Below are 23,004 nucleotides of genomic sequence, written 5' to 3'. Positions count from 1 at the left end.
TTTGTAACCTCAGTTTTAAATAAAATAGCCTTAACCAACAACAGCAAAGAAACTGGAGGGAAATCATACTTAGTCATTGGTATAAAATATTCAAACTACCTCAAACTACTGTAGTTCAACAGGCATCATTATCAATGTTTTGACAATTTAGTAATTATCTATGCAGTTATAAAATCAGATTAAATTGATTAATTGAATTGCTCATTTTTCTGCATTTCATTTTTATCAGCTGTTATTAACATTTCATGAGCATTAATATTTATAGATTACAAAGATTACAAGAAGCAATTAGCACTTTCTGAAATAATATTACCCAGAGAAAACAAACATAAGATATGATTAAATAAACTCAGGTTTCCATAATAAAAAAATAAATTTAATTATTTCAGCATCAGAAAATACTGTAATCTAAATTAGTGTCACTTAACAAGAAGAGTACATTCCTAAATCTGAATAGGTGAAGTTATATTTCCCCACTAAACACAAAGTCTGAGTATATGGTTTTGATGCACCACACTTCCAGATTATCAACAGAGCACTTTGAGAGCTCTCAGAAGCGTCTATACTGCTTCTGTGGTCTTCGTTTACAGTGAGTTTGAATTCATTGAATGGACCAACATCAACACATCTCCTGATTCAATGATCTCATTAATATAAATTTAACTCCACGTAAATATATTCTATCTACCCTCAAACACAGACTAGGCAGAGCCTGTACTCAACAGCTTCTCTGTGAAATACAAGGAGCAGCAAGTCTGTAGGTACCTTAGGTTTTGAGATTTTTCTTTTGTTTGTTTCAGGGGCTTTCTTTGCTAGGGAACCCACAAGTTCAGATTAATGGCCAAATCAATAAATTAGCTAACAAAACAGTTCTAAAACCAGTTTTTCTTCCCTTATGTTTCTTCCAATATTTACACTTAAAATGCTAGTCATGGACTGATTGAATACTGATTCTTGCTTGGGACCTCAAGACGCACTGAGGCGCCAAATTTTACCCAGAAAGAGTAAAATTGCATTGCATTGATTAAATACAATCTTCTCTGTCCTTCAAATGAAAATTCCACCCAAACATCTATGTAAGATGAAAATCTTTCTTCTCTCACACAGCACAAAAGTGCTGTATTTCAATTTAGTAATAAAACTCAAAATACATTTAGTATCTCCTTTACATATTGTTAGAACAATGCACTTACAGCTTGAAAAATAACAATGTTGACTACACATCAGCATACCTCACTGCAACTTAAAATATAATTCTTGTACATGAAATAAATACCATATTAAAGCTAAGAACAACAAACCCCTATGAAAATTTAAGAGTATTATTTTGGCATAAATTGAAAATAAATGGAAAAAAAGATCTTGTCTTTGTAATATTGAAACATCTGTGAAATGAATTTTTGTTATGCTTTTCCTCTTTTCCTGCCAGATCATGGTTATGTTCTATGTCATGAAATTCTATTTCTCCAAAACAATGGAAAAGAGAAAAAAAAAGTCACAGAAAAAAAAAAAAAAGACACCATTTTTCTCCCTCATTCACCATGAAAGAGAACTAGTGTTTAACTTTTGGTATGAAAATGCTCAAAGCATGGCTACATTTGGTGTCTCTCTTCTTAATGTAAGGTGGGCCAAACATAAGGTCTGATCTACACCACCTTATGAAAAACAGAGAGTCAGTTATATAAATTAAAACCTACATGGCTAAAAAATAAATACTGTTGAGGTCAGTGCAGACTGAAAAAGACAAAAATTTTAAATAGGAGACACAGAAATAGAAAACAGATACTTTACCACTAAATAGATCTTCACAAAAGATGAAATCTAAACACTTCTATTTAAAAAATACTTAATGATTACACAAATCATAGTCAGTCAGCTGTAGTACCTTTCATACCATTGATTTTATAACAGGATTACTAGGGCAAGAAAAGCTTGGATGTAATTCTTTTTAGAAAGAGGAAAAAACCTACATGCACAGAAAGTCAGAAGCAGGAAAAAACCTAATACAAATAAAAAGCCCCCAAAACTAATACAAATACCATGTGCAAATGTTTCTATTCCAGATTTCAAGGATCACAGACAAGGTGTTCCTGTAACCCTTAATACAAAATCATATAGCTTCTTAGCTATGTTCTTCACCTTCAATCTAAATTTTCCCTTCTTAATCTCATCCTATTACTCTCATCTCATACTTTATTAAAGGAAAAGGGGGAGGGAATAAAAGATTAACCCCAGATGTAATTAGCCTAATGAGGTCACAGGCAGTTTTCATTCACAGTCAGCAGAGTCGACAGAGGTGATACGGTCAGCATCCACATATGGCCATCTTCAACCCTGTACCCATTTTTAATTAAATTGATAGGACTGGCATTTCCTACAAATCCAGACCAGGATTTGTACTAACAACTCTGAAACTGCAGCAAGTTACCTGGTTCATGCTGTTATCTCCATCTCCTGTGGAACGAACACTAAACCTTAGCTTATCTGTTGATTCATCTTCAGAAAGCCACAAGGTCTTCTGTCATGTTTTCTCCTCCACCTTTGTATTAATTTTCCAAATGTATATAATACTTTCGCTATCAACCAGGATAGGTCTAACACCTTTGCCTCTACAGGATTTAAACACCTTTCAACTGTTAAGTGAAATTTTATCCTGAATGTTATCATTAGTTCACATTAATGAGAATGAAGTCACAAAGTAGAAGTGAATTTCACAAAGTTATGTGCAAATTAGATACGATGCAAGTCAGCACTTTAACCTACACAATAATTATGATTCTTTTTCTGCTTCACTTCATCACTCCGGCACTATCTGTTATTGTTCTTTGTTGTAAAGGGGACACCACAATTGCATTTGCAATCACAAGTATTCAGCGACATTGTCAACTGGAAAACAGAGTGATAACATTAGATTTCAGAATCTTCCCACAGAGAATTTTGGGAATAATCTACTTTAAAAGGTTAACTATTTTTCGAAAATCTAATTTCTCCCCCACAGCCTCTCCTAGCTCAGTCCTCCATGAAAATCTTATAAAAAGGGGAATTCATATAGGCTGCAGGTTTCAAGAAACCCTACTTAATTTTCTGGGCCTGCACCATGTCACTGTTAGATAAAAGGAAGAACCACAGAGAACTGCAACAAGGACTCAAAGGGTCTCTACACAAGCCAGTTGTTCACAAGCCAGTCATAATATATGAAGACTCATTATGCTGCAGGAAAACCAGGCAACAGGTTGGGTGGAATACAGTGCCGAAAACCAACACCGTCACAGAGAAACACCATGGTTGGAAGGGACCTCTGAGATCATCGAGTCCAACCTCAAAAAAAAAAAAAAAACAAAAACAAAAAACCCCAAAAAGATCAACCAATCAACCAAAGAAAAAACCCACAACAACAAAACAAAAAACACAACACCTCACTACATCACACCAACCCACAAACCAATAATCTTGGGCACTAGATCATGCCCTGTAGAGCCATGTCTACACGTTTCTTAAATACCTTCAGGGATGGTGACTCCACCACCTCCCTGGGCAGGCTGTTCCAGTGCCTGACCACTCTCTCAGGAAAGTAATTCTTCCTAATATCTAATCTAAACCTCCCCTGCCGCAACTTTAGACCATTTCCTCTGGTCCTGTCATTATTCCCTTGGGAGAAGAGGCCAACACCCACCTCTCTACAACCTCCTTTCCGTGATGGCGACTACATCATAGTTGTCCTGCCACACAATGGCTTCTAGCTCATCCTGTTTGTTGCCCATGTTACGTGCATTAGTGTAGAAGCACTTGACCTGGGCTATTGATTACACCCCCATCCTTGGCCCTTTACCCTCAGGCTCATTACCACTGCCCACCAGCTGACAGCCCTAGGTCAAGCAGAGGGATTGTCTCAGCTTCAAAAAGCTCCCAAAAGAGCTTCTTGCCGGCCCTTTTTTGCTACAGATCCCTTTCCCAGTGAAGTCTTACCTGCCCTGAAGCTGGTCTCCGTGGCAATGACTATTTGGCATGTTAATGGGTAGTTTAAAATTACCGGGGGTGGTAAATCATTTGTAGCTCTGGGAAGACTCTTACTGAGGATAAGGTAACAGAAGAATACATTAGGAAAGTCTTTAGGGAGACATACAGCTCCCTGTAGTTTGCTACTTTTTTCTTAGCAAAACTTGTATACTAATATGGATGCATGAAAAGGCTTCTATGTGTGCATGTACAACCCTATTTTCCTCTTAAGAATATTTTTGGAGTATTTTGGAGTACATTTTGCAGTACTAATTACTTTGTAAACCATTTAACAGTGAGAATGAATCCTGTTGCAGAAACTGCACAAACTTATGTGATTAGGTACGATTTCAACTAGCAGGGAAAAAAACAGCAGGAAAGAAAAAAAGATATATATAAAAGAGGGAAATCCTTGTTCTTACTCTTTTTTATCAATGCTCTAAACTTCTGCTGCACAAACTTATATGCACATACTTCACTTTAAGCATGCAAATGGTATCAGTACAGAGTCTTCAAGTAAATTATGCATATACATTTCTGTTTACAGCACTGAGTTGCACAGACTGTAGTAGTCAGCACAGTAGAGAGCTTTTTTTTTTTTTTTTTAACTTCTTTTCTTCTTAACATGATGTGATTTTATAGCTTGCCTTGTTATGGCAATAAATGACTGAGCCCAGACATTTCTTTGATGCTTCCTGTCATCGTGTCTTCCTCATTACAGTGTAGGTGTTCAGTTAATGATGGGACTGAAGGCTTCGCAGAGCTAAAATGAGAATAACCCATTTCACCTTATAAAATCTTAGGTTAATTACTTGGCCCTGTCTGATTTTCTCATTTTCTAGAACTCATTTTCCAGATAGAAACTGAATGGTGATCTGGTAATGTCCTCTTTGTTTCAGTATCTATAGCCTTACATTACCTGGAGCTCTACACACTTTGAACTAAATCTGAGATTTTTATGGACATATTAAAAATTGCTAGAAAAATAATTCTTGAGCTTTCAGTCAAAAGTTACGTGAACCAGTCTAATGTACTGAGACATAACTCTTTTCTCCAAAAATAAAAAAGTTAGTACATTTTCAATTCTATGCTCAAAAGATGTTCCTTTTTCCTAGGTGAAACAGACTAATGAGACAGCTTCAACTTTACAAAAAAAGAAACAAATTATGAATGATTTATATGACATAGATTTGAACCAATCTTGTGAACCAATCATGAGATTGCTTGCTATGAGAAACAAGGTGCATGAAATATTTTGGGGAAAAAATTAAATACAATCTATTCAAACAGTTACAGAGATACTTAACAAAGCCAGTGTCTTCTTACAGTAATTTGATCTACAGAAAATAAGTTATTTCAGATTCCACTGATATAAGTATCTGTAAATGTGGACACCTAACACCTAGGAAACATAAATATCATGCAAGTTGTAAAGCTAAGCAAACGATTAAACAATAAATAATGATAATATAGTCATGTAGAAGCTAGCATTAAGGTAAGCTTGATTTTTTTTCTCCAATGTTTAAGTTATCGTTGCTTCTACAAATGCAAAGTAATACTAATTTTCTGCACTGCCTCCATTTTTGATCAGGAAATATGTCATCCTTTTCACAAGAGAAATTAAAATTATTTAAGTGAGGACTGTCATTTTAAGCCTGTCACAGGGGAAGCCTAATTGAAATCACTGGTCAAATAAGTCAAAATTTGACCACATCTGCCCTGCTCTTAAATTATGAAATGGCTTTGGTATGCACTGAGGAAGAAGCTGAGCACTGGGGGAGACTTACCCACAATCTTTGGCCTTCATCTGCCCTGCTTGAATGGCTTACATATGCACAGAAAAGAAACACAAATGAACTCTTAACAACTTTACATCCTTATAACATTTTTATGGTGAGAAGCCAGAGGGTGACCATAACCCAGGTAATGACTGCTAATTGGCTTTAAATATAAGGAAAATCAATCAGATTGCCAGAAGTAGCATGGCTACTGGGGCCACTGACAGTTTAGGCTGATCCTGTAAACTGGAAAGCAGTAAATAGTTAAAATAATCACCCTGTGAGAGAGCATGCAGCATCTGTCAAGGATGAGCCCAACATGGAACATCTGTATCACAAAGAAAAGTTTCCACAGTTTGACAGAAAGAGATTTGTTAAATAAAAAGCTAAAAAGTAACCTGTTGTAGAATGCTAAAAATTAACATGCATCTAATTAAATTTCTTCTCAAAAAGCCTTAGGGAATCTGAGGAAAGAAAAAAAGGTGAGGTGAATCAAAAAGTACAGGGAATTCCACCATCCCTGGAAACATTCAAGGTCAGGTTGGATGGGGCTCTGAGCAACCTGATCTACTTGATGTCCCTCCTCACTGCAAGGGAGTTCGACCTAATTACCTTTAAAGGTCCCTTCCGACCCAAAGTATTCTATGAAGAATGGCAACAAGAATTTTAGCCCAAGAATATCAGAACAAATTCTGACTTTAACTGAAATGCAGCAGAAATTTCATAATGTCCATGAGAAGTAAGCAGAAAAAACCAGTCACTTAGGACAGAACTTCTCAGGACCAGAAGAACTGAAGGAATCAGCCCAGCTGAGATAAGTAGCACCAGAGAATATGAGATACTTAGGATCCTCCTCTCCCTCAAAAAAAATTATTCTCAACAGTTCCATTTGTCAATGTGTGATTAAAAGTGCTGCACCAAGCTGTATTTTTATTCTTGTAGAAGTATAGACTAAGAGAACTTTTAAATAGTATATAATTTATTATACCTGGTGAATAATTCTACCTCTTTTGAAATTACATTTCTCTGTAAAATCTCTCCCACAGTTTGATTCACATATGCACATTTTTTTGGCTACTATATTAAAGTTACTACTAGATCTCCAAAATCGATGTCTAATAGATAATTTGTAGGTATAGTACTGTGGATTTCCTAGCTGGTTCTGTGGCCAAACTAATAAACTCTACTTGACAGTTATGGAAGCAAGAGGATAATTCAGATGAAACCAACTCCATATTCTAAGGTAATTACTCTTTTCTCATTTACATCTAGTTTTTGAGTATTAGACTACACAATTTTCTTATAACAAATTAAAATACAGATCTTAAACTTCCCCTCAACCCCAGTCAGATTGACAATAACAGGCTTATACTGTTAAGGAAACCTAGATGGATCCTATTTCACAGAATTTTCAGCAAGGAATTACACTCACTTGCTGAAAATCAGACAGCCAAACTTCAAGCTCAGATTAAGAGATCTTTCTTTTTCTAGAATTAAATTTTGGGTTTGAGATAAAGATCACAGAATCATGGACTGGTTTGGGTTGGATGGGACCTGTAATGATCATCTAATGATAAATTATTTCTACACTGTTCAGAACTTTCATACAGTTAGCAGAACTTACAGCTAAAACCCAGCTTCTCAGTTTATCATCACTGGAGGAAAACCTGTACTGTACTATGTTTCTTCATAGTAGCTTGTATAAGGCTATGTTTTGGATTTGTGATGAACACACTGTTGATAACACCGGTATGTTTCAGTTATTACTGAGCAGAGTTTACACCAAGGCCTTTCCTGTTTCCCACACCACCCCATCAGCGAGTAGGCTGGAGCTGCACAAGAAGTTGGGAGGAGACAGAGCCGGGACAGCCGATCCCAACTGATTAAAGGGATATTCCATACCATATGATATTATGCTCAGCAATAAAAGCTTGGGGGAAGGAAGAGGAAGTGGGAACATTCAAAGTGATGGCCTTTGTCTTCCTAAGTAACCTGCCCTGCTTTCCTGGAGATGGCCGACCACCTGCCTGCTGATGGGAAGGAGTGAATGAATTCCTTGTTTCAGTTTGCTTGAATGCACAGCTTTTGCTTTACCTGTTAAACTGTGTTTATATCAACCTGGGATTCTCACTTTTCCTTTCTTCTTCTCTCTCCTATCCCACTGAGGGGGAGTGAGCAAGCAGTTGTGCTGGACTGAGCTGCTTGCCAGTGTTAAGTCACAACAAACCCACTTTCTGTTTTTTGTTTAATTATAATTTTAGAATGACCACTGTCTACTATTAACTTGCTCAGTCAACATCTGCAGATTAGATGTGGCAACCTGGAATCTGCTTATGTCATACAGATAATGCATAAACATATTTTACTTTCTCTTGGAGAAGCAGATGGTATTATTTGATTGCATATAAAAAAGTCCCTCCTTAGACTTAAATTAGATACTTAATCATTTGCGATGACTTCTAAATTTCATTTGCATATACAAACATAAATTATCTAGTTACTCACATGACTATACTTCCACATATATTCACCCACAGTTCTAGTGGGGAATACAACAGGGAAAAGTAGTACGTACTAATGACTACAATTCAGCATTAAGTATGCGCTCATGTCCCATTAGCTTCACGAGCTTAACATGATGTACTGAAACAGAGACCACTCCTTGTCCTGTGCAGAACAGGCTGCATGTAACTATTAGGAACATAGGTTGTGAAAATGCTCAAGTCCAGAATTAGGACCCCAAGAAACACTAGACACTTAGCAAAGACAGGCAGATGGAGAATTGCTTCTAGTCAAATTGCTTAATCAATGTTAATACATATTTATGTATTCCCATCCAAGTCATTTAAATATACATACATATGCTTACAGAATATGTAATGTCATAGACAGATACTGTCAGTAGAAAGACAAGTGACTTATGAAGAAACAATTTAAAAGTTTGTTTACAATTATATCTATTAGCCTTTCAGAAGACAAAAAACTGCAAATACGATAGCATAGAATTATGAGCTTTCAAGACCTGGATTCTTTTCAATTAAGGAAGAAAACATTACTATTCTTTCCCCAACATTAGCAAAAATTGAAGAAGGGTAAAAATTAAATAGATATGAATTTACATTGAAGAGAACACAAAACCAAACGTCTAAAAAATAACCTGAACATCTTCAGATTTATCTGAATGAATATCTACTTCAGAAGAGATAAATGGAGTAGATAAAACCTACATGAAATAGAAAAGCAAAAAAATAGTAAAAGAAAGAATTATCGGGGGGGAAAAAACCCAGAATCAAACTTTCAAAAAAGAAAGTGAAATAGGAGAAGGTCTTTTTGCTATATAAATATTAAGAACAGTGAATAGAAAAGAATAGAGGAGCAATAATAATTTGAATTTATATAGCCTTCATGTACGGATCAAAACTTAATAGTCTAGAGGTTTAGTCTCAAAACTAAGTAATAGTTAGCTACAAAAAATATATCGATAAAGTGACTCTAAATATATGCAATAAGATAAATGTGTTACTGGAGGGGGAATAATTAGTGTCCCAATTGTTAGGAACAGAAAGCTTGATTTGGAATACTGTGTGTAACTGGCCACTCGTATTTAAACTGGAGCAGGAACAGACAAGAAACCTTCAAGATTCTCATGGGAACATGGAAACTATTATGAAAAGGGAAAGTAAATTTGAAAAGTTGTATTACCAATCTCTAAAAAGAAATCTTATGATGATTAGGAACGTTGAACCTTTCAAAGTTTAGAAACAATGTATACAGGACAAACAAGCACAAACTGATAATAAATTCCGCTTGAAAAACAGATGATTTCTACCTGTCAGTGAACAAACACAATTTCAGCTTTATTTCCCACTACATCAAGTTAATGGACTATATAAAATTGTTTTGAGTATGAAAAAAAAATGAGGTCTACTCCCTATGAATCTAAAATTATCAATACAAAAACCAAAATCCAAAAGATTGTAATATTAAATAATACTTTTTGAAAAGTTCCGCCTCTTTTGATTATAGAATGACAGAAAAAAATTGAGTTATGCTTGGAACCAAGAGTCAGTGAAATTGAACACAAAGGCTTTAATCTTCAAATAAAGTAGACTAAAGTGTTAAAGCCTGGGGATAATATTAAGTTGAAAAAAATATTTACTTGAATTTTGCTGGAATACTTTAGAATTTATTTGATTTGAATGAAGCTAGAACATCTTAACATCAAATGAAATGGAACAGTATAGCTGATTTTATTAAACTCTTTAAATTTATTAGTGTTTTCATGAGCTAATTTTTTTTTTATTTTTTTCCTGCACTGCTGTTCAGTATTCAATTTACTTGCTTAATGAAAAACCAATTTGTTAATGTTCATAACCTGCTTCCTACTCCACAAGCTTCCTTCATTCTTCCACTAAGAGAGAAAAATATTTCTTCTCATAAAAATTAATAAGATGTACTTGCCATTTTCAGATCATTCTCCTTTGGGAAAGTGGCATTGTGAAATAACCACTTTGGGGGTTTATTTTTAATGGGAAAGGAAGTTTTATTTTGAAAGCCTTACCCGAAGTTCTGTAACACAGAAGACATTATGCTGAATCAGAAGTGTACACAGAAAGCACATGGCAGAGGTGAAAAATGGATGCAGTATGTATTCCAGTTTGCTTCCCATCAAACCCAGACTTGCTACCCACAGTTTAAGGAAGCAAAGAGCTGTGTCTTCCTACCATAGCTGCGCTCACGAGACAGACCAAATAAACCCCTAGTAAGGGAAGGGGGTTCGCAAAGGAGCTGCAATGCACTGAAAAATTAACATTACTTCAGAAAACAGGGACTTGAATAGGTCATTGGATATGGCTTTGTACACTTACAAAACATAATTTATTATATTCTATACTTCCTGGTGTTTCATTATTTTTTATTTTCCAGTGCTAAAGTCTGTATCTTCACTCAAGATCAGATGGAAAATTTTACAACTTTGAAAGGTTAAGACTACTAAGAAAAATCAAAACTGATTTGAAACAAGATTCCATTTTAGAAATGTTCATAATGAAAATTAGGATTTTCAGCCTACAGCCCACAGTTGGAAAGACACTGCCAGCAAAAGCTTATACTGAATGTCATTTACTTCAGAAGTGAAGCTTCCTTTTTATGTTCGCTTCCTTAGGAGAACCTTACATTCTATACGATCTACCATGGAACAAGATAATTTTGCCACATTAAGTGGAGGCTTTTTTCACCAGAACTTCAACAACTTTCAAGCAGACCACCACTTCTTCACTTATAACTCTTCACACTCTTTGGAATACCACATATCATCATTGGTTATAAACAATTATTCACCTTTCTGCTTAGATGACACGATGTCCATGTTTCAATAACTGAAGGGCGGTACTTCCTGATACCTCATGCTTAGGATAGCAAAATGTTGTGCCTATTTCAAACTTAATAAAGAAATTGTACCAGGCATATTTAATTGAATATGTTTAAAATAATCAGTTTTGATGTAGTCTGAAAATGTCAATACAGTTGAAGAAAAACAAGCATATAGACAATTTTTGCAGTCTGAAGCCTTTACATTCAAATATAAGTTCTTACTCACCTGGGGAGGTCTATTGATGTAAATGGATTTATTTGTATGAGCAAAAACTGCAGGATTAAAATTCTTGTCAATGAGTCACTTAATTCAAATTCATGCAATTCATTATAACTCCACTATGTAAATTGTTGACTCTGCTTTACCTGAACATCTACTATCAATAGCTTCGCATGCAGAAACTCAACCGTCTCTTGCAGCATCATGTTCAATATATGAAGATAAATTTAAAATCCAGCTGTCCAACACAAGTGCAAACATACTATACTTTGATCCTGTTACAGGCAGGAGCAACGAGCAAACAAGGTACCTTTAGCTGATGTCCAGCTGTATTCAACAGGGACAAAACGCCATTGAATTAATCAAGATCATAAAGAATGTAAGTAATCCATATTAGGACATTTCCTGTTTAAAGACTTTTTCATTCACAAAACATCAATACTGATTTATAGACAAAGCATGCAAGTCAGAATGGACCATGCATAAAATAAAAGATGAAAAAATAGCAAGTGGAAACAGTAAATAGCTATTATATCAAAGGGTTTCACACACTGAGGCAATGAAATCAATGGCAAACACTACATTTTTAAAAATAAATTTAACACCTCTGAAGTTCGCCTGAGCATGCCACCATCATAAAATGCAACTTTTCACTCACCAAAGTAGAGTTATGTGAAGCATCACCTGAGACCTCGGGTGTTCTTGTGCTGTTTGGAAGTCTGTGAGGGTTACGAGCTATCGCTTGGCACCAGCCCAACATTTTCTCCTTCCACTTAGCCCTTCTCAATTTCTGAAATTCTGAAAATAATTTAGATTCCCTGAAACATTGACACTTTGAATGTATTGCGTGCATGTCTCTGGATGCATGCCTTTAAAACCAGCTTTTTAGGTTATATCTAAACAAGCTAATAAACATACTTACAGAAGAACATATTTATTTAAACTAGTCCAAAGAGTTACACCATGCAGATTAGAAAAGAACCATACACTTTCAGCACACCTTACATGTATTAATACTAATATCAGTGTTAGTAAATTCAGTGCCTTCTCTCCATGTTAATTGTTCTCAAGTTGTCACTTTAATTTTAAAGTGTTATTTTAAGGGACTTTTATTACAAATTAACTAATTAACTAGCACCATTCCTAAAACAATATAACATTTGGATGCAATATTCCATATTCCCTGAAACAAGTAGAAATAGCCCTAAAGCAGTAGCAGATATTAAATGCAAATTGACAGTGTGAAAACACAAAAACATGTATGTACTCATACGCACACACATCAGAATACCTGGCTTGTCTGAAATGTTGCACTAGGATGTATTGTAAATAGCAAAAAGTAATGTACACACATCAGCAATAAATGCTACAGACCAACTGTAAGTTGCATGGGAACTTATTTTTAGTTTGTAACAATAGGAAAATACTTTTTAAGTAACACTAACACATTCTGGAAATACAGGACTAGGAAGGTGTTAGTTTTTTTTAAAAAAGTAAGAAACCTTCATAAGTATTTTTAATTATTTTTTTTGTAATTTAAAATGTGTTATTCTGTAACATCATGAAACATAAAAACCAAAAAGATTAACCTATCAGACTGAGTGCCTAGTACTCCAAAAAAGATTAGCACTAGACTGAATTAGACCTGGACCATATGTACAATAATGCTAAAGACCTTACATAGTCTTTACATGATAGCATGTATGGTCTTACATGGTAGCACCTATTTAATATCTCTGGATATTATGTACTTGTAAAGCAGGTTTATTTTGTCTACAATATATCTTTATGCAGTACAGAAGACATGCTTGTGTTCACAGCAGGCTTTCCTCTTCCCAGGTTCTGATTCTAACACCAGCCCCTTCTTGAATAACTACAGTTCTACTGTTTCTGCACTTACCTTCAATATGCAATTTTCAAAGCACAAAGCTGGTTTTCTCCCCATGACCTCATGGAACCCACAGTAAGGTTTAAGTGGAAACTAGCCTTAGCTTTATTGTGCTGGAGAGGATTAGATGAGTGAGTCTGCACGTGAACTGATTCTTATTAATTTTTCAGTCTCTTGAAATCTTAACATGAGATAAAGATATATACTAGTAAAGAAAAGACTGCACAAGGTCTGTTGGCTGTGGAGTCAAATTCATTTTTCCATTATAAAATATTTCAGTTGCAGATTTTCAAGAACTGAGTACAGGGCAAAGGCTTCACAATGACTAATCTAACTGAATCACTGAATAAATCCATTGTCACCAACTTAGTAGCAGTTACGATTTCCACTGGATCAGAGCACCCACTCTCTTGGAAGCCCTACAAGGTTTTATTTCCCTTAGTTTTGTGAATACCAAACCGGTTGTTTTTAAGAGTAAAGGAAGTACCAGTGAACAGCTTGTGTGTTTAAACAACCTGTACACAGGTACAAAAAATGAATCCACATTTTAAATGCTTTTCATTGTACATCCAACATTTCATGAAGCACTTATAAGTAAAACTGAAGAATCAGAAAAAATATCAGAAGGACAAGCATATGCACATGTCCTCTGCAATATGAGACAATTGATCACAATTGTACTTTTTCAAACTTTTACTGCAAATTCTAGCTAATTTCTACATAGTTTCTGCTGAAACACTATTTACCAACCAAGCAGGACTTAAACAAGGACTGTTGAACAGCATTCTCCCATGATCAGTAAGTTGTTGTGCATTCTTTGTGCAGATGCCTGGAAGGTAGAGATTAACGCTGGCTAGAGAAAAAAAAATCCTAAAAAAAATTAAAAACCGAAAAACGCATTCTTGGAATAAACATGAGAAATTTTTGAAGTTTCCTCCAGAAGAATACTATATAAAGAATACAGCCCAGAGGAAGGTATGTATAAATTTTTGCCTTGCCAAGTCTGAAAACATCGCAGACTTCACTGTTCTGAATGCACACCATGAATATTAAAGCTACATGTTCCTCTGGTGCAGCTCACTGCTTGGGAGCCCTTTACTGCTTTGGTTCTTCCCTGAACAAAGAATATGAACTTGGAAAAAAAAAAACACAAAACAACCCCAAACACATTAGTTTTACAAAAGTCTTCAGTCTGATTTGAAAATAATATTTTGATCATTATTTAAAAGATAATTCTCTCCAGAACACTGGCCAGATGAAAAACTTCCTGACCATTATCCCACAAGAATATCTAGTCTTTCTACTACTGAAAAATCCAAACTAAAAAAATCCACTAAAATGGCCACTCTCACACTTTCTTCTCTGAACCAAATACACACTAACATGTTTTTGCAAAGGCAAATTAAAATAAAATTAACCTACTATATTTAAGATAAGTGGAGTGAAAAGATACCCTTGGAAGAAATCATATGACTCTCAAGTTCCTAGAGCCAGATTAAAAGTCTGCTACACCTATTGATGAGCAGCTGCTCACATGAGTACTTATCTGAAGCTTGTTTTTGAACCATCACACTCTTGACCACTTAGTAAGAGGTAAAGCTTCAGGTCTTCACAGAAGACCCTTTCTAATATCCTATTTCTTCTTATGAATTATTATCTTACCATTATTATTTTAGGCTTGCATTTTAATATAGCTTTATGTGCCAGGGCACTTACTTTGGTTTTGATTGTCCAAATTTTCAAGTAAACTTTTAGCTGAAGTGAACCTGTGTTGCTTCATGTTTCAGCATACACTGAATTCTTCCAGAGATGTGTTTAATGTAGAAAAGTAAGGCAAACTGCACCATCTCTAGAGTCATGTGCTCCTCACACTTTGGGTGGCTATAAGCCAATTCAACCTGAGAATATGACTCTACACATCACATATAACCATGCAACGTATTATACTACACAGTTTGGGTTTGATCACAGATGAAGTGCAAAAATAGCTTAGCCTAGGGAATATTCTACAAAATTACTCTGCACAGCTGGATACTCTTGGTACTTAGAACTGACAAAGAACCATAAACCCCAGGCAACAGCTGTAGTTCAGTATGAAAAAGGTAAGTACTTGAAGTAATTACATTATGAGTTTCTGCACAGTCTAGACAGGTATATGGCATTTTAACAATTTGCAGCAGAACCTCTATAATGTCAGCTGGCAAGAAGTCTAGATTCTCAAAGTTTTGCAGCCTTTTAAGAACATGATAATTTAGAGCTCCACGGAGTCTGCCTGAGCCACAAGTGTAGTGAAGAGTGGCTGCCCAAGATCAGTGCATGCCATCTACCTGTGGCAACAGCCTTCCAGGGATCTGCAAGGAGACAATGTCAGAGTGACACCACCATCACCCCTCAGTAAGCGATCATTCACTAGGTAAGCTAAATTGAGGAATATAATTAGATTCAGGTAAGAAAGGCTTAAACAAAGGCTAAATTAAGGTGAAACACATGAGAAGGTTATGTTTTTTCAGTCGTTACTAGCATTCTAGCAGCTACCACAGAGCAGCAGGAAACTGAACACAAAGCATACTGTTCTTTATCTAAGCTAAATAGTTTTGTTCAAAGATTCCCAACAGCAATCAAAGTGATGGTATTTGTCCAGCAACTAAACACACTGCATGACTTGGCAGATCATCAAAATATTCCATGAGAAGAGCTGCAGGAATATTGAAATGCAAATAGCTTTCAATTGCTGAGCTCTGTTATGAGAAATATCGTCCCTGTTGTTTTTTTGTGTATCTCTTGTCTGAGTCTTATCAAGCTGTGGCTTCCAATGAACTATTCTAATTTGAAAACAAACAGTAATTCATAGGATGGGTGCACTAGAAAGCTCTGATAGTTTGTGCTATTTTTGTGCCACAAGTGAGCGATAGGCTTTTCTCAGCCAGTAAGGCAATATTATCCTATGACTGCTGTGCTTCACAAGAACAGTTCAGTGTAGCCAGAGCATAACAGCATAAAGGCTCTTACTCTATTTTCACAAATAAGAAGCTCAACCTCAATTTTGAAAATTATCTCTATATTTAAAAAAAAACAAACAGGGAAATTCATATTAGAATATATGTGATCATGTCAACAGCTGTAAAATATTCCAGTCCAGTACAACTCAATGGTGGCTCTTCAATGCCAGTGTAGAAAAAATTAATTTCCACGTACAAATTTGACAACTGTCAGTAAAAACCCTTTTTTTTTTTGCCATCAGAAGGGCCACCTGCACCTCCAAACTGAGGAGTAGTTTTGTAAGAAACAGATGAGTCCAGCATTCAAGTAACATAACTTGCAGTGTCAGTAGCTTCAAAGGCCAAACTAGTAAAACATTCCTGGCTGATACCTGCAGCAATTTGCTAGTATATATACCTAATGTGCTAGCCTCATTAAAAAAAAGGCAGAGATCAACAAAAAACAAGCACACTTGCCCACATTACTCAATTGACACATAGAATGACAGTACCAATCGAGATGCCAGTTTTCTTGTATAGCTACTGCATACACACAATCAAGCTCCTCCGCATTAAGTGGATGTAAGGATCTGAATTCAAACATGTTCTCATATTTATTAATGACTCATTTCAGAAGTGCTTCTAGGGCACTACTTGAAGAGTAAACCCAATTATGCACAAGTAAATGCATTTCCCTAGCTGTAAAGTCATTTAACTTAGTTATGTTTACCAAATGTGTCACTTCAGCAGCTCTTTAAAAATATAACCACAGTATCAGCACCCCTCTTTAGAGTATTAGAAGTTTTATTATAATCAAGTTTTCTAGAACTTGCTTCAGTTGTTCATTTAAGACTGCAAATTGTCAACTATAGCATCTTCTTAAATTACTAACTATATTATCCAATCAATTTTCAGAGACTATGAAGTAGCTATTTTGATGCTCCTGTACCATAATTAACCGTATCATTATTTCCAACTAAAGCCAACCTATGTTTCATTCTTTTCCATTACACTGCTAATATGTATTTTGAGTTGTCCTTAGCCCTTCAAGACTGATTCCTTTTTGTCATAACTAAGGATTCAAATTTCGCTCATTAGTTAAAACATTTTAATAATTGAAAATAAATCAATTTAAGATGACTGTTACAAAACTATTGCAGTTAACATTGCTTTGTCTAACCGCTCCATAACCACTACACATAAAATCTTTCAAAGAAAAAAGTCTTTTGAGTCACTAAAAAAAATATAAAGACAAACATACCCACAATTTTTAGTCACACACACATATATATATATTTTGGGCTTTTTTACAATCAAGAGTATCTCTTGTGTAAAGCAGAAAGCAATATTAAATCACTTAAGTTTCTTTAGAGAAACCATAACAGGTTTTTTTTCCTCATGGTACATTTTTAGCATTGTAATTCTACTCTTTGCATATGTGATAACTACAAGAAGCAAATGTTGAGAAATTAAAAGGAGAAACATATATTTATGGCTAGTTATTTAATATTTTTTAAAAACGTAATCTGTACACATGTTGATCTGCCAAAACTGTATTTGCCTATGCAGACTTTAATTCCACATTTTGTCCCTCCAGACTATTTTAATAAGCAATCTCTATACCATCATCAAATATGACCTTGTTTTCTAAAATGTTCTTGCTCTTAATATCACAACTGCTCTTCTTGGGAATGCTTTACTCAACCAAGGCTAGACTGTCTTCAGAGCTTTCAAAAGCAATGCAACAGTATGTGCTCCTGGCATGTTCCTGCCTATGGGTGAGTGATGAATGGGGGCCTAATCCTTCACTCCGGACCTATTCATGTAAATTCCAGATGCATCAGACTCCCAAGTAGAAAGGAGAATGGTCCTGAAACAAACATAAATTTAAGAACAAGAACGAAGTGCATGTTTTTGCTTTGTGAGTTTGCATTTATTTAACCACACATGATTGCCAAGCAGCTTAAACCAAAACTTCAGTCAACAATAGAGGCAGAACTGGTAAGCGCATGTGTTAAAGCCATACTGAGCACTCAGCAGATGGAAATTCTTCAGGGAAGCCACAGAAATAGCAGAAAGTGTAACAGAGAAAAAATCCAGTATAAGGTAAAGCATTAACTAACTTTTTAAGTTATGCATGCAGTTATTCAAATGCACAGGGCATAAGAAGCTAAACTAAGTCTTTAACAGACTTGGTTCTGCATATGTAAAAGGAAAAGTCCATCTTGCAAACCTTTTCCTCATTCTTATGTGGTTTATTTAGAGAAGAAGGGTATACTTATGGTATAAAATAAAAACCACTTTGAATTAAGCAGAGCTCACTATTTAAGTAAAATATAAAGATTAAGACAGGAGTAGCTTTTTTTTTTATAATCTAATAAAGGCTAAATATCCGAAAGACAATTTAACCACTAAACACTCCTGTTTCACAGGATGGATAATTAATACTAAATTTAAATTTATTTTTAAGAACAAAAGGAAAAATGAAATGAGATCGCATTTCATTGAAGTGCCAGAAGTACACACATGCTAGACCACACTTAGTCTAACAGAAGCAGCATCTGCCCTTTATCAGAGAAGTATTTTTAACAGAAGTTCTTCTGTCAGATACAATGTTCTGGGTAGTCATAACCCATCCTCCTTTGACAACCCTAGACACAGAAACCTTGTGTTTGTGAGCTGTTTGGTTACTGCTCTGTGAGAGGTCTGTCATATAGCATCTAAACCAGACAATGGTCAGTGCTGGAAATAAAGAGATATCCTGTTGCTTAGATACTATTGCTCTTCTTAATGCTACCTGCAACAAGTCTATTACAGGACAGGCTATATGAGAAGGTCGCTGCTACTTTATCTTTGCTGATCTCTTAAATTTTTCTTGTATCATTTCAGACAGTTTTCAGAATCTCTTTGAGGGTGAGTAACATCAGAATAACAGGAATACAATCACTGCACCCCAACAAAATTAATCATTCCAGTAGGTTTATTTTGTATATAGAAGTGTGTTGAAACAGAATTTTTTCTTTTTCATAAAAACTTGAGAATAATAAAGCCCATTACACCCAGCATATTTCCTGCATGTATTCTCTGCTGACTCTTTAATAACAAGAGAGAATATGGTTATATGTTATTGTCATTTTTTTTAATTCATGGTGCTTAAATCAGTGATTTATGTAAAAGTGTGTTTCATTTGTTTTGACTATTTATGCTTTATTTCCTAAATAACCATAGTATAAAAGCACTACCATTAAATAAATGCTCATCGAATGTGTAGTAGTAGGTTAACACATTAAAATTATATTTCTGTCATATTAATTAGGTTTTCGTGTTTTGCCTCTTTTTTTTTTTTTTTTAAATTTCTGTAATAAATTAGGTTCAGGCTTGTTTTGAAACTATTTGAAGTCACTCTTAAGAAACCCACTAATTTCAGTTTGGAGTGCTATACTAATATTTACTCAATCTTCTGGCACCTCTCCAGATTTATTATCTGTTCAGCAAAGCATTTCTATTTATTCCATTAAGTCAACTACAAATATACAGTAGAAAGGCTACATAATCCTTCAACTTTCTTATTTCCTATTTCATTTCTCCAAGTATTTCCTGATTTACTTTTTGACAGCAGCCAGAGCAACAAGAATAATTGCTTCCAGTAATTATGCCACCATAATTATTACTGTCTAATGAGAACCCCATTTAAATAAAGTATAATTTCAGATGTTTTGTATATAGGAATTCACTTCTAAGACCTACTTTCATATTTGTTTTCTGTAATATGCAGTCAAAAATTATCACAGTATCATTATTCAAAAGTTTATTCACATAATTAGTAGCTTTTAGGTTAACAGATACTTTACTTATGTAAGGGACTGGTTATTTAAGCTGTTAACAGTAACTGCAGCATTAGGCCAGTAGGCCAGTAATTATTTATAACTCAAATAACCGGAATCCGTTTATCCTGAAAAACCCTAAATAGACCATCTGTCATTATTTCCTCCTAGCAGAGGTCAGATCTTAAGTCAAGATCTTCATAATATATATCAGAAGGGGAAGGAATGAAAAAGGATTACTTGCAATAGTATATTTCAGTTAGTTTAATGGTAACAACTATTTAATAGTCACAACTATTTAATGGTCTTATTTAACATATGTTAAAAAGAAATCAAAATTTTCTGCCTTCAGCAGATCCATTACAAATTTTAAAATGTAATTTGGCTCTTACATCAACTTATTAGATAGGATACCCAGCTAATTCTTCATGATAACATAAACCCTCTTCAAAATATTTAGCAGAATTTTCTTTATTATAATGCATACAACTTAGCTTCCATAAGTGTTTTAACAAGTAGCTTCCAAAAATATAAAATTTCATCTTCTAACTAATTTCAAGTCTGTCACTGTTAATAAGAAAATAGTTACACCAGAGTTTCTAGAGATGACTCTGAGTTTTCTGGCAATTAGCATTCAAATAAACTCTTTTGTGACTCTTCATCCATCACAGGATACCTACAAATTTGAATTGGTGGATACGACAGTATTGCTCACTAATCAGGAGCAAATTCCTTACAAAGATTATTTATTAAAAATAAAAATATGAGGACAAATGACTAATGGCACTGACAGCTGAACAAAAATGAAAGAATTATAGCAGGCCTGTAGTGATTTACTAATTATTTTCCATAGAAAATACCAACTTTTGCTTCTTTGTGAAATGCAAACAATACAGAACCTGTAGTTATCATAAGCACAACACTTGTGGCTGCCACCAAGCTAAGATTCATGGAGATCATATGCACGTCACATCTATAATATGCCATTCTTCTCGAACCATTAAAAAATATATCAAAGATGTACTATTTGTTGTGTTTGCTAATTAAAGCATAAAACTAGACATAGCATCAGTTTCTCTCTTCTATTCCAAAATAACACTAAGCGCAAAATAGGTATCCACCCTCTTGTAAATATTTTCAAAGAACCTCAATGAAAGACCTTAGCAAGAATACTGAAAAAGTTATAAAATTGAGATCTTGAGTATACAGGAGAAGACAAACGAATTGCTTGATGGCACAGCATTTCTCCCTGGCTCCCTTTAGTGACTGGGAGAACACACAAAGATTTACAACTCAGCTGTGGCTGTAGAGCAGCAGCTCAGGCAGCCAAGTCTCATCCCATGCCACCCAGAAGGTTTGCTGTCTGCCTCTGACAACTCTCTGAAGCATGTCAACTTGCAGTTACAACCTCCTCTGACTTTGCTACCATCCATGCTACTTTTAGGCTATACTGAACACCAGCACTGAAGTTGAGACACAGTAGCAGTATAGTGTGGTGCAGAGATACCCATGGCAGTTACGGGATGTGACCTGGCTCAGCCAGGTTAACTCCGTGCAATCCTGTAAAAAGGCCCTGTTTCAAAAGCTCTTTACCTGCTGTACTGAAGAATAGCTCCATGGCTAAGCCGTAAGTCTTGCCCTCATGAGAACTATTGCACACTGGTGCGAGACCTCCTTAAGCAGTCACACCACTTCTCAGATAAGCTCAGTGATAACTTGAGTAGCTCTGCAGTGTCATTTAATGAGTTGTCTTCATAATTCTCATAAGTTTCATAATTTTGAATTATTTGTTTCCTCATCTTCTCTGCGAGATGAATGTGCCGTTCTCTCCTTTCTACAGATGAGGTGTAACAGAGACAAGCCTTAGCTTATCAAAGACATCTGATACCATTGATGACCTGCATTAAATTCCTCTTCAAGAGTAATCATGTTTTTTGATTCAACAAGACCTAGAATCAAAGCCATCCACAGCCATGACAGGCAACATAATTCACTGACACAGTCTCTTCTGTGCACAAATACTTGCCTCGGCTGGCTATTTTTTCAGCTCTTTTTCCTAATGCATGCGGTTTTTTTTTCTGTTTTCTGAATATTTCTCCCTCTTCACTTACCAACTCTGGCTTTTTCTGCTTTCAGCACGAATCTATGCACACTTTTTGTTCCAATCACTAAAATATATTGCATTTCTCCTACATAAAATAGACCTGTGAGCTGGTACACAAGTTATGCCTCCTTTCTTTAGCTGCCCAGTTCCTTGAAGCTAAAATTTTATTCATTTAGACATTTACACTATTTAAACTGAATTCAGACATTTTTATTTCTTTAAAGTTTAATTAAGGTTTGTAGCACTTTGACATTTCTAGCTCTCTGCTCTACCATTTATTTTCATATATATCCATCTCTAATCACAGCATTATGACAGAGGCTCTCTCTCATTCGAAGCAAGCAAGCAAGCAACCTTCCATTCTAGCACAAATGTTTTTATTCTTTTCAGAAAAATCAATTAAACCAGAAATGTTTGTGGAAAGAGTTAAAGAAAATGTCACCAATAAAATTCTGGCAAGCGGCTAGAACCAATACATTACAAAATTAAGTAAGAACTCATGAAAACACATCTACACATCCACGTAACTAAAACCAACTGATTTTTACTATTTTATCAGGAAATATATTATCTGAAATATATGCCATGCTACAAGTCTCAACAAGTTAATTGGCACAAGTACAGTATTTCCCAATGCCACTCCATTCTCTCTTCCTCAAATGCATGAGTGAACTGAGAACACACTTGCCAAGTACTAGCTCAACAGATGAGATTTTATTAAGCATCCCTTCTCCGTATATAGCTCTCCAGAAAACAAGTTTACCTCAGGAAAGATGTAACAATGGAAAACAGAGATGAATGCAGAAGTATATGTAGGTAGTTGGCCTATATTCAATTTTAACG

At 35.2% G+C, this 23,004-nt stretch overlaps 1 protein-coding gene across 7 annotated transcripts in view; it reads right to left on the bottom strand.

Annotated features, from left to right (window-relative positions):
- MARCH1 (membrane associated ring-CH-type finger 1) overlaps positions 1 to 23,004 on the bottom strand; it is a 190,031-nt gene that overhangs the window by 85,347 nt on the left and 81,680 nt on the right. For 3 of the 7 annotated variants that reach the window (XM_014945420.1, XM_014945457.1, XM_014945429.1), the window contains one exon: positions 12,026 to 12,165. The exons of 3 other annotated variants lie outside the window; for them this stretch is intronic. In XM_014945420.1, coding sequence (XP_014800906.1) covers positions 12,026 to 12,127 — 102 coding nt within the window. In that variant the 5' untranslated portion in view covers positions 12,128 to 12,165. The remainder of the gene's footprint in view (positions 1 to 12,025; positions 12,166 to 23,004) is intronic. One more of the 7 variants, XM_014945436.1, reaches the window with a different exon arrangement.

The sequence above is a fragment of the Calidris pugnax genome, unplaced genomic scaffold (genome assembly GCF_001431845.1).
Source record: "Calidris pugnax isolate Ruff unplaced genomic scaffold, ASM143184v1 scaffold15, whole genome shotgun sequence".
In the NCBI taxonomy this organism is placed as follows: Eukaryota; Metazoa; Chordata; class Aves; order Charadriiformes; family Scolopacidae; genus Calidris; species Calidris pugnax.
The sequence above is the reverse complement of the archived record's forward strand: the minus strand, read 5'-3'. Positions and strand labels throughout refer to the sequence as shown.